Source organism: Bos mutus, chromosome 9 (assembly GCF_027580195.1).
Source record: "Bos mutus isolate GX-2022 chromosome 9, NWIPB_WYAK_1.1, whole genome shotgun sequence".
NCBI lineage: Eukaryota > Metazoa > Chordata > Mammalia > Artiodactyla > Bovidae > Bos > Bos mutus.
In genome coordinates this window covers 74,767,397-74,779,545 of record NC_091625.1, presented here as the reverse complement: position 1 = coordinate 74,779,545, position 12,149 = coordinate 74,767,397, and the positions used below count along the sequence as shown (strand labels likewise).

At 41.7% G+C, this 12,149-nt stretch overlaps 1 protein-coding gene across 1 annotated transcript in view; it reads right to left on the bottom strand.

The window, feature by feature from the left end:
- PEX7 (peroxisomal biogenesis factor 7) overlaps positions 1 to 4,932 on the bottom strand; it is a 78,856-nt gene extending 73,924 nt beyond the window's left edge. Inside the window, exons 1-3 of the mRNA XM_005899100.3 lie at positions 4,656 to 4,932; positions 2,831 to 2,888; positions 1,243 to 1,393 (exon numbers count right to left, since the gene is read on the bottom strand). Of these exons, the coding sequence (XP_005899162.1) occupies positions 1,243 to 1,393; positions 2,831 to 2,888; positions 4,656 to 4,785 (339 nt within the window). The 5' untranslated portion in view covers positions 4,786 to 4,932. The remainder of the gene's footprint in view (positions 1 to 1,242; positions 1,394 to 2,830; positions 2,889 to 4,655) is intronic.
- Between the last annotated feature and the right edge of the window lie 7,217 nt (positions 4,933 to 12,149).

Sequence of the window (12,149 nt, the reverse complement as noted above, 5' to 3'; positions counted from 1 at the left end):
TTTAGGATAAGTGAAATAACAATGTAAAGTTCATTTAAAGGAAAACATTAAACCAGTATCTCAGATTTAACATAACTGGATATATTACTTTGTGATTTGTTAGTTACAACCCTAGAATTTATACAGATAAGCAATACAAGGCCCAAAGATTTAAGAAAAAATTTTTGAGAGGGAAAAATAATTTTAAAAAAGAAAGAAAAAACATTCAGTTAACTATAAGTAATACATGGAAATGGCAAAAATTATGAAGGTACCACAAAAACAACTTAATTCTGGACATGCTGCTTTGTGAGGATTCTTGCACTGAACATCCTAAAACTAAAGTTTCTCCTTTATCAAAGTTGTCTTGGTGTTCAGTGGTTCTATCAAAATACAATCATTCATAACTACATCTACTCAAAGATCCTCCTTCACAATAAAATGGAAGAACTGAAATTTTCTATTATTTTCATCACAATCTCAGAAATTATGATTTTTAATAGCTAGAGCTATAAAAATGATGTCTAGAATCTTCACGTAACTACTCTGTTATTACAAAAAACTAACACTCTTGCATCTATTAAGCATTTACTGAAGCCAGGAACTGTGCTGGACACAAATTTGAAAGTAAATTTGCAAGTATTCATTTGAAGGATCTACTGAGAAAATTTTTAAAACACACCCAAGGAGAAAATTTTTACTATCATGTTCAGTAAAAGTATATATGTATTTTAATATGACTGAAGGCCAAACTATTTTCTATGCTACCCATACACACAGACAATATCTAATACATGAACGAGATTTAGTTTTAAAACTTATTTGGTAAGCTCTGCTTTATATTCAGGATTTCATGCTCATGCTTAAATATATTCTGAAAATCCTTGGTGAAGCCCTAAAGGCAATCTCACAACGTCTGGGTGAAAAGTCTGCCTACCTCTATTTTAAGGCAGTGTATGGAGGCATAGCCTTTCTAAAGCCTAAAGAAAGTAATGGGCCTCTGGAGGAAACAGTGCCACAGTATACTTCCTACCAGAGGCGTTTTTACTGACTAATGAGAAGCCTGACCTTTTCTTCTTTCCCAGCTCCTTAGGCCAAGAGGTACTTGATGTTTGGATAATCAAATAACCAGTGACATCTAACATGTACAAGAAACACTAAAACTTAAACTTCGTGTCCCCTGAAGACATTTCCCCATGTGTCCATCCCCAAATGGATTTCAACCAAAGAAAAATAACTAGCCCAGAAAGATCTCCTTCCTACCTCCTGAGTGTGCTCCTTGAAGACCTGCAGCGGCCCTGTGGCCCTGGCGGTATCCCAGAGCTGTAAGGAGCCGTCGCCACTGCAGGTGACCAGCACATGCTCATTGTTCTCACTCCAGGTCACGTCAAACAAACCGTCATTCCAGTCAAAGCTACAGCAGGAAAATTAAAACCAGAAAATCTAGTTACATAGGCAGGTGAACATACAATAACAATCTTTTTTTTTTTTTTCAGTTTATCACATATTTTAACACAGCATCTCACAATGTCTTCACAAATATGGGAGATTTGTAGAGTAGGCACTTGATAGATGCAGAAACAAGTGCTGCTGCTGCTGCGTCGCTTCAGTCGTGTCCGACTCTGTGCAACCCCATAGACGGCAGCCCACCAGGCTCCCCCGTCCCTGGGATTCTCCAGGCAAGAACACTGGAGTGGGTTGCCATTTCCTTCTCCAATGCATAAAAGTGGAAAGTGAAAGTGAAGCCCCTCAGTCGTGTCCGACTCTTAGCGACCCCATGGACTGCAGCCTACCAGGCTCCTCCGTCCATGGGGTTTTCCAGGCAAGAGTACTGGAGTGGGTGCCATTGCCTTCTCCAAAACAAGTGCAGAGAACCTTAAAAGAACAGCTCACTCACAAGGCCAGAGAACTGCACAGCAAATTAACATCAGTCCATGGGGTTTTCCAGGCAAGAGTACTGGAGTGGGTTGCCATTGCCTTCTCCGAAACAAGTGCAGAGAACCTTAAAAGAACAGCTCACTTACAAGGCCAGAGAACTGCACAGCAAATTAACATCAGGGCTTCCAACTAGAAATAGGACACCATTTACATGAGAACACGCTGCCACACTTGGGTGCTCGCTGTCTTCTGTGGTTCAAAGGAGGGATCAGCAAGCACTTGAAAATATCAATTTAGATCAATAATTTCAGTGTTTCCCATAAATCTTTCACCTGAGGTATCAGCAGGTAATTATTTTCTGAGGAAATTTCCTTTCCTTTCTCTACCCTTGACTAACTCTGATGGAGGTGTTAATGAATCTAACAGTCACATAGATAAGAAAAGTACAGAATGAAGAAAGGGAAAGAGGTAATAATTAGTTCCTGAATGAGTAAAGCTAACCTACACTAAGACACAAAGGTGACTTTCCTGGTGGTCCAGTGGTTAAGAATCCACCTTGCAATTCAGAGGATGCAGGTCTGGGAACTAAGATCCCAGACGCCCTGCACAACTAAGGCCACACACCACAACAAAGGATTCCATGTGACACAAAAAATATCCTGTGTGCCACAACTAAGAGTTGATGCAGCCAAATACATAGATTTTTTTAAAAAGCAAAGACAGGAATGTCAAGCAGGATACCAACTAGCTCACATTTCTGTATGTTTAAGTTTTATCATTTATAAGTGAATACTGAACGACGAGAGATTTAGAAGAAAAATGACATAATCACAAGTTAATGGCAAAAATCAGTTCCACACTATGCAAATCCTGAAGGCTTTTTTATGTTACAAATTAAAACATCTTACTGATTACAAAGATTTAAAACCAAAAACAACAGAGAATACATATAATTTTAATAGAACCATCTTACCTTCTAAAAAGCCTAAGCCCAGATTCATTTTGATCCAATATTAGCAGAGTTCCACTGCCTAAAGGAGAAAAAAGTTGAGGTCAAGGCAAAGCGGTATTAAGAACTGAGAACAATACTACAGTCACAAATTCCTCCCTACAGTTCCTTGAGGCCACATAAACAAAACGATCAGGACCATGCTCTCCATTTCTGTCTCTCTACATTGTACTTCAATAATTAAATATTAAATTTACTGTCTCACCTAGACCTGGATTCCAGACACAGCTGAACAGGGAAGAGATATTTAAGTGCATCTTCTATGGCCAGGATGACATGCACACAAACCTCCCAAACATGTGTGATCATTCCTATTCACAGGTGAGAAAACTCAGGCTTACAGACACCAGGGACTGGACCTTCTACTATAATACATCACACTGCCTCCACAAAAAACCTAAAATACATTGTGTGTGATTTAAAAACACATACCTGGTGGATTTTACCACATACTTGGCAGTAAAGTGCTGAACACGATATACCATTACCTACCAAAGAGGAATTATTTTACTGAAGATCAGTGTATTTTAGAAAGTTGTATTTGTTACACAGTTGGAAGAAAAAAAAAAAAGCTGTATTTATACATGATTGACTTAAAAAAAACACCAACTCCTTTTAGAGAGATTTTTAAGGATTTAATTTAAAATATCATTACAAACTCAGGAGTCTTCAACCTTAAAGGTGGGCAAGTATTGCAAATCTGAATTTGCAACCACTAAAAGCTAATAGTGAAAACATAAAAAGCAAATATTTCTCCCCTTCTGAGTTGTAGAAATCACTTTTTTATCAACTGTATGATTCTACAAAAAAAAAAAAAAAAAACACCACCACCACTATCGCGATCTGATATTATGCAATGAATTGTTTCATAGAATTTCAGTGTGTAAACAAGACCTAGGAAATGAATTAAAAGAAAGTCCAAAATCAAGAAAGGAATCCTGCCTTTCAACCAGAGACAATTAACTTGAGCCTCTAACTGCCTGTATATGTCTGTATTCCTCCCAAGACAACAAAGGACTCAGAGCTTCATGAATTTCTCGCTCGTTCTTGCAGGGAAACTCCTAGCGTCTGTTCATTGGAAGGACTGATGCTGAAGCTGCAACTCCTATACTCTGGCCACCTGATGCGAAGAACTGACTCCTTGGAAAAGACCCTGATGCTGGGAAAGATTGAAGGCAGGAGGAGAAGGGGACGACAGAGGATGAGATGGTTGGATGGCATCACCGACTGGATGGATATGAGTTTGAGTAAGCTCCTGGAGTTGGTGATGGAGAGGGAGGCCTGGCGTGCTACAGTCCATGGGGTCGCAGAGTCGGACACGACTGAGCGACTGAACAGAACTGAACAGGGTGCATTCTTACAACGCACAGCCTGTGGTGAATGTGGTCCAATTAGCCGGTACTGGGGTGATCCTGCAGACCGTCTTCCAAGTGTTGTGGGTCCGGTCGGACCGGTAGGAGGGGCCAGTGGGGTTCAGCCAGCTCTCCGCAGAGCCACTCGTACCCGGCGGGGTGTGTGTCATGTGGGCGAAGGAGTTGGTGAGCTTTTTAAGAGTAAGGACTACGGGCACTAGGCACCTTACACATCCTGCCTCCGCACAGTAAGTGGAAAGGTGAGATACTCTACTCTAGACCAACTCCCCACACTGGACAAAAACGGTCAGGAAGCCAGCCAACTCCTTGGCTATCCTTGGCCTTCTTTTGCCCCGCCTTCTACTGTCGGAAGTGATTTCCGACCACGGGGAGGAGCTGGACCTTTGCTGGAACCCGCCCCCGCCCGGGGGGCTCACCCGCGATGCCGTAGTGCTGCGAGGCGGCGCAGGCCAGTCGGCCCGGCAGGTACGGAGAGAACTCGGCGGCGTAGCCGTGGCGGCCGGGCACCCGCAGCGTCCGTACCCCTCCGCCGGGCGTCGCGCTCATCCCGCCCGCCGCCTCCGGCCCTCGCCGCTTTGGCCGCCGAAGCCGTTCCGAATAAGAAGCGGACCGTCCGAACTCGCTAAAAGAGTTAGACTTTAGCAGCCAAGGCGGAAGTGAAGACACCGGGTGCCCTGAATGCTAGATTTCGATTGGTCCGCAAGGGAAAGGGAATTGACTCTGACGGAGGCCATACTTGTTTTGGGCAAAACATACGCTTGGCGCCGGCTGTAATGAATTAAACCTGAAGGTAGTTTTTCAAGGATTAAGTGGTGATTCTGACACCTTTTGTTTTTACATCTCAGCCTCCACCGCGGGCTATATGGTTCTTATTAATTCGTTGATCGATGAAAAACTGGCATCAGGGAATGACCCCATGGACTGTAGCCTACCAGGTTCCTCCCTCCATGGGATTTTCCAGGCAAGAGTACCGGAGTGGGTTGCCATTTCCTTCTCCAGGAGATCTTCTGAACGTGGGTCTCCCGCATTGTTCAGTTGAGCTCAGTTCAGTCGCTCAGTCGTATCTGACTCTTTGCGACCCCATGAATCGCAGCACGCCAGGCCTCCCTGTGCATCACCAACTCCCGGAGTCACTCAGACTCATGTCCATCGAGTCAGTGATGCCATCCAACCATCTCATCCTCTGTCGTCCCCTTCTCCTCCTGTCCCCAATCCCTCCCAGCATCAGTCTTTTACAATGAGTCAACTCTTCGCATGAGGTGGCCGAAGTACTGGAGTTTCAGCTTTAACATCATTCCTTCCAAAGAAATCCCAGGACTGATCTCCTTCAGAATGGACTGGTTGGATCTCCTTGAAATCCAAGGGACTCTCAAGAGTCTTCTCCAACACCACAGTTCAAAAGCATCAATTCTTCGGCGCTCAGCCTTCTTCACAGTCCAACTCTCACCGTCTGAGCCACCAGAGAAATCCACAAAATGAGACAAGTTTCAGCAAAGTCTGAAACCGTGCCGCGAGTCCGAAAGGCTACTGAATGATTTGTTGCTCAGGGAAACAAGGCGAAGTTAAATCCACCGGCGTGAGACTCAGGAAAGAGACATCATTAGCAACTAACTTAAAAAAAATTTTTTTTTAATTCTCATTATATTTATTGTATAGAATTAACTGCTCAGATGTTGGAGCTGATAAAGAAAAACGAAGGCTCATTCATCCATTCAAATATTTACCAGGCATCAGCTGGTTAAGAATCCGCCTGCAATGCGAGAGACCTGGGTTCGATCCCTGGGTTGGGAAGATCCCCTGGAGCAAGGAAAGGAAAGGCTACCCACTCCAGTATTCTGGCCTGGAGAATCCCCATGGACAAAGGAGCCTGGTGGGATCGCAAAGAGTCAGACATGACTGAGCGACTTTCACTTCACATACCAATATAGTGTGCTAAGTCGCTTCAGTCATATCCGACTCTTTGCAACGCAGTGGACTTTTGCCCTCCAGGCTCTTCTGTCCATGGGATTCTCCAGGCAAGAATACTGGAGTGGGTTGCCATGCCCTTCAGGGGATCTTTCCGGGCCCAGGGATCGAACCTGTGTCTCCTGAATTGCAGGCAAATTCTTTATCGCTGAGCCACTGGGGAAGACCTATACTATGTAGAGAGTGGCCATATAGTACTTACCTGCCAATAAGGCCCTTTTGAGAGTGAAAGAGATTGCAGTTAATAATTAAGCCAGGTCAACAGGTACAAACCTAATCATATGGCCACTTTAAAATATACACCACGTGCAGTGCTAGGCACTGGGGATTCCAAAGCAAGAAGATATAGTCCTATGTCATCAGTTAAGTGTAATCAAAATATTGTAGGTGCTATGAGAAATATATAGGGGCTATTTTTTTTTAAATAAAACTAATTGTCAGTACTGGAGGATGGGAGACAGGAGGAAAAGCTTCAGAAAGCAAATAATATTTGTGTAAATGATGATAAGTGCTAAGTTGCTTCAGTCGTGCCTGACTCTGTGACACCATGGACTGTAGCCTGCCATGTTCCGCTGTCCATGGGATTCTCCAGGCAAGAATACTGGAGTGGATTGCCATTTCCTCCTCCAGGGGATCTTCCCACCCCAGGGATCCAACCCGAGTCTCTTACATCTCCAGCATTCGCAGGCAGGTTGATGATAAGGTTTCCTTTAAATGGACAAGGAGATGGAGGTCATTACAGGAGCAGGAACAACAAGAGACCTAAAACAGCATGATCTATAGGAGATTATAGCTGCCATGAATCAGCCTGTCCTCGTGGAAGGGGTATAGTGAAGAGTATTGGGTGGAAAGACTAGAATACCGTGTTGTGTCATGAAGAGTCTTGTGTGTCATACCAACAGAATTTGACTAATATTGTAATTTAAGCAATAGGGAACCATCGTTTCTTAAGGGAGAAATTAAATGACCAAGTTTCATTTTATAAGGTCTTCTGGCAGCACAAAACTGGAGGACAGAGATTGGGGATAAGAAGGCCAGTTAAAAGACTTTAGCAATAGTTCCAGCAAAAGATAAGAATGTAAACAAAGATTATGCTAATGGGAGAGAGTTACACTCTACAATATTGTGAGATTTACTCCTAGGAGGCCAGCCAGGTTCTCATAGTAAATATCAGAAGGGAAAAAAACAAACAAACATCTTTTGCAGAAGGAAAAGAAAAGGAACCATTTTGAAATAGCCTTAACAAGACCTGCTCTCAGGGAAAACTAGTTAACCAAAGTCTAACCTACTAGGGTATTTTCCAAGCCTAGCTAACCTGAAAGTTTCCTTGTGCCCCTTTTCATTCAAAGCCACCCCTACTTCTGATCAACCACTGACCTGGTTTTCCTATTAAGAACTGCCTGAAATTCCAATGTTAGAAATGTATTACCAGTGAGTTTTTTTACTTGATTATTTAAAGATTCCTCTTTTAAACACAAGTAGGCTACAGGACAAAAATTACTGAGGTTTGATCTCAATTTGCCCTTTAGTTTTCAGTAATAAACTTTGCCTAGATTCTTGTTTCTTCCTATGTAAAATGGAAAAATTTCAACTGAATCAATCATTTCTAGCTAGGTGGTCTTGAAAACTATAACAGGGTTAGAGGAACTGATCTAAATATTTAAAAAACAAACAGGAATTGCACATTTATAATTCTGCAGGAAAGAACAGCCTGAAATTCTAATTTTCTTTGTTTTTAGGCTGGGATTATATGAATGCAGTGTGGTCAGTCATTCTCTAATGTTGATATTAATTTCTGATTGACTGCTTATGAAATTATGATGTTTCTGGAGCTCAGGGAAGAAAAAACTGAAAACATTAATAGGTATTTAATGGGCTTCTCAGGTGGCTCTAGTGGTGAAGAACCTGCCTGCCAATGCAGGAGACACAAGAGACTCGGGTTCTATCCCCCGGTAGGGAAGATCCCCTGGAGAAGGCAATGGCAACCCACTCCAGTATTCTTGCCTGAAAAATTTCATGGACAGAGGAGCCTGGCAGTACCTAGGGTCACAAAGAGTTGGATGTGACTGAAGCAACTTAGCATGCACCCATAGGTATTAAACAGGTTGATCTCTAAGATTCTGTACAGCAAAGAGGACTGAGGTAAATAGAGTTGCTGTCTGTCGTGCCCACCTTATTGGAATAATTCAAAAATATAAATGATAGATAAAAACAGTTGTATCAGTTTGAGTCCCAAATTTGATGACTGTTCTATGGTTGTATAAGAGGATGCCCTTATTCTTGGGAAATACTTAAGTAATAATAAGAGTTAAAGGAAATTATGAAGGAATAACTCTTCAAATGGTGCAGGAAAAAAAAATGAAGCATATAGACAGGTGCGATAGGGAGAAAGATAAAACAAGTGTGGTTTAAAATGTTAAAAATTTGATAATCTGGGCAAAAGATATATGGGCATTTCATGTATTATTTTTGTAATTTTTCTGTAAGTTTGAAATTATTACATTTAAAAGGTTTTCTTAGGTATGTGATTAAAGATTTTACTAATTCAGACTTTCTGTGTCCAATGAGTTTGAATTAGCAAGAAATGGTTCTAATTTGCTAAGTACACCCTGGGGACCTGTGAAAAATTCCTTTGCTAGTAGTGCCTACATGGTCCCAATAGGTGATTCGTATGCCAGAAATGTCTGTGGTGTGACTTTTGACTGGGACTTCTGACTCCATAAATTTGAGGGCATATTTGAGAAGAACAGCAGAAGTTTCTTGCTGTTTAAGTCTAGAATGAAACGGAGCTAATCATGTGGAAATGTCAGTGAGGAAGTCCAGGTCAACTGTAATTCCCGTCATGACTAAGTGGCATAAAGACTCAGAATATGATGACCTAGGGCTGACCTCAGGGAGAAATCACAGACTAGAATTGCTCATTTCTGGATTCTTGGTAAGGTTGATTCAGCAATTCATAAATCTTACCATTTACAATAAACACAAACCTAGGTAACTACATACATTTCATTTTCTCAGGCAAATATGCAGTATATATGTTTACATATTCTTAAGAAAGATAAGATCAGAGAGAGAAACAGCTTGTGTATGCTAGCACTGTCACTAAGTTATGTCTGACTCTTTTCGACCCCCTGGACTGTAGCCTACCAGCTCTTCTGTCCACAGGGTTTTCCAGGCAAGAATACTGGAATGGGTTGCCATGCCCTTCTCCAGGGGAATCTTCCTGATCTAGGGATCGAACTCACGTCTCCTGCATCTCCTGCATTGGCAGGAAAATTCTTTACCCTTTAGCCACCTGGGCTTCAGCTTTTGTACCAGATACAAAAGGAGTATACAGATCATCTTAAATGTAAATATCAGAGTTTGAAAATTTAGTATCTTCTTTACCTGCCTTGGATTTCTTAGCTCAGGAAAATAGCATATTCTGCAAAAGTGATCCTTTTCATTAACTGAGAAGTAGAAACAACACTGATCTACTTCAAAACTGTTCAAAAAAGGCAGGCATGCTTTCATGTGAAAGAGGAATCTTAGATTTTGTCTAGCATTCTTCTCATAGCCCCCAGGCTCTGTAACATTTTTTAAAGTACAGCATTATTCACAGTAAAAGAAGAAGAAGAAGATGAATTCTCTACATTGGGAATCAATTCATTGCAAATAATGATGAATACAAATTTTAGCACAGATGTTGACGGTATGATTTTAAGCAAATAATTTATCTCTTTGAGTCTCAGTTTCTTCATAAAATAGAGCTTCTTGAGAAGGGCAAGCAGAGCAATGAGGGATCTGGAAGCCATATAACTTAGCTACATACCTATGTGTATGTACACTTAGCACACCTATGTATGTGCTAAGTTGCTTCAGTTGTGTCTGACTCTTTGGGACCCCATGGACTGTAACCCATCAGGCTCCTCTGTCTATGGAATTTTCCAGGGAAGAATACTGGAGTGGGTCGCCATTTCCTTCTCCAGGGGATCTTCCTGACTCAGGTATCAAACCCGCATCTCTTGCATCTCGTGCATTGGGAGGCAGGTTCTTTACCACCGGGGCCACCTGGGAAGCCCCTGCTACCTGCTAAGTCACTTCAGTCGTGTCCGACTCTGTGTGACCCCATAGACGGCAGCCCACCAGGCTCCCCCATCCCTGGGATTCTCCAGGCAAGAACACTGGAGTGGGTTGCCATTTCCTTCTCCAATGCATGAAAAGTGAAAAGTGAAAGTGAAGTCGCTCAGTCGTGTCTGACTGTTAGCGACCCCATGGACTGCAGCCTACCGGGCTCCTCCATCCACGGGATTTTCCAGGCAAGAGTACTGGAGTGGGTCGCCATTTCCTTCTCCAGGGGATCCTCCTGACTCAGGGATCGAACCCACATCTCTTGCATCTCGTGCATTGGCAGGCAGGTTCTTTACCACCGGCGCCACTTGGGAAGCCCCTACAAATCTCTAAGAATGATCAAAGTGTGTAATTCTGACAACACCGAATGTTAGTGAGACTGTGGAGCAGCAGGAACTCTCATCCATTGCTGGTGGAGTGAAAAATTATACCAATACTTTGAAAGACAGTGTGGTGGTTTCTTACAAAACTAAACATACTCTTAATGTACAACCGAGCAGTTGTGCTCCTTGGTATTTACCAATAGGAGTTGAAAACTTATGTCCACCCAAAACCCTTCACAGGGATGTTTATATCAGCTTTATTTATAATTGCCAAAACCTGAAAGCAACCCAGATGTCTTTCAGTAGGTGAATGGATAAATGAGCTGTGGTGTATCCAGAAAATGGAATATTATTCAACACTAAAAATAAATGAGCTATCAAGCCCTGAAAAAACATGGAGGGACTATATATACATATTATTAAGTGAAAAAAGACAATCTGAAAAGTCTACATATTGTATGATTTCCAACTATGGCATTCTGGAAAAGCAAAATTACGGAGACAGTAAAAAGATCCATGGGTGCTGGGTCGGGAGAGGAGGGAGGGGTTGGAAGAGATGAACGGGCAGAACACAGGGGATTTTTAAGGTAGCAAAAACATTCTGTATGATTCCATGATGATGGATACATGTCATTATGCATTTGTCCAAGTCAACAGAATGCACAAAGCCAAGACTGAACCCTGATGTAAACTATGGACTTTAAGTGATTAAGATGTGTCATTGTAGGTTCATCAACTGCAACAAAGGTATCAACCTAGGGGGGATGTTGATGTGGGAGAAACAATGCATGTGCTGGGCAAGGAGGGTATAGGGAGTCTCTGTACTTTCCCCTCAATTTTGCTGTGAACCTAAAATGGCTCTAAAAATAGTCTTCATTTTAAAGGAAGTCTAGTGCATTAAAAACAAACTGTAATGGCAATTAATGTTCTTAAATAAATCAAAAGGCCTTAAATTTTAATTTTATTCTCCACTACCCTTCAGAGAGAAAACTTTCAAAAAGCTAAAAAAGAAAATAAAATCTCCCTTCTCCCATCTCACTAACACAGATTGCTGCATACAGCTTTCTTCTGAAAGATCCTTTTGTTCCCTACACCCACTAACTTTTCTGGGTGTTCTTTAATGCTACCCCCTACGCAGGAAAAGTCTTTTGCTTTCTTATCCCACAAACTAACTCTCTGTCCTCTTCCAAATTTTCCCTCAAGGTTGAATACTCCAAGAAATTGTAGCTCATCTCTAGAACTTAACTTCCAAATATGAAAACAGCACACATCTAATATCATTTGTAACAATTGTAATTGCTTTTCTTATTTTTTCTTTTTTGGGGGATGGTATGGATCATATCCTTTTTGTGACAAATTTAATGACTAAAATATTTATAAGGAAAATGATTATTAAGATTTTTTAAATGGAGACAGCAGTGGGCTGAATGTCAAGAATCTCTTTTATGTTTTCGGACATACTGCTTTACATTTTGGTACTCTCATATGTAAAATAAGTGTAGTAGATTCCAA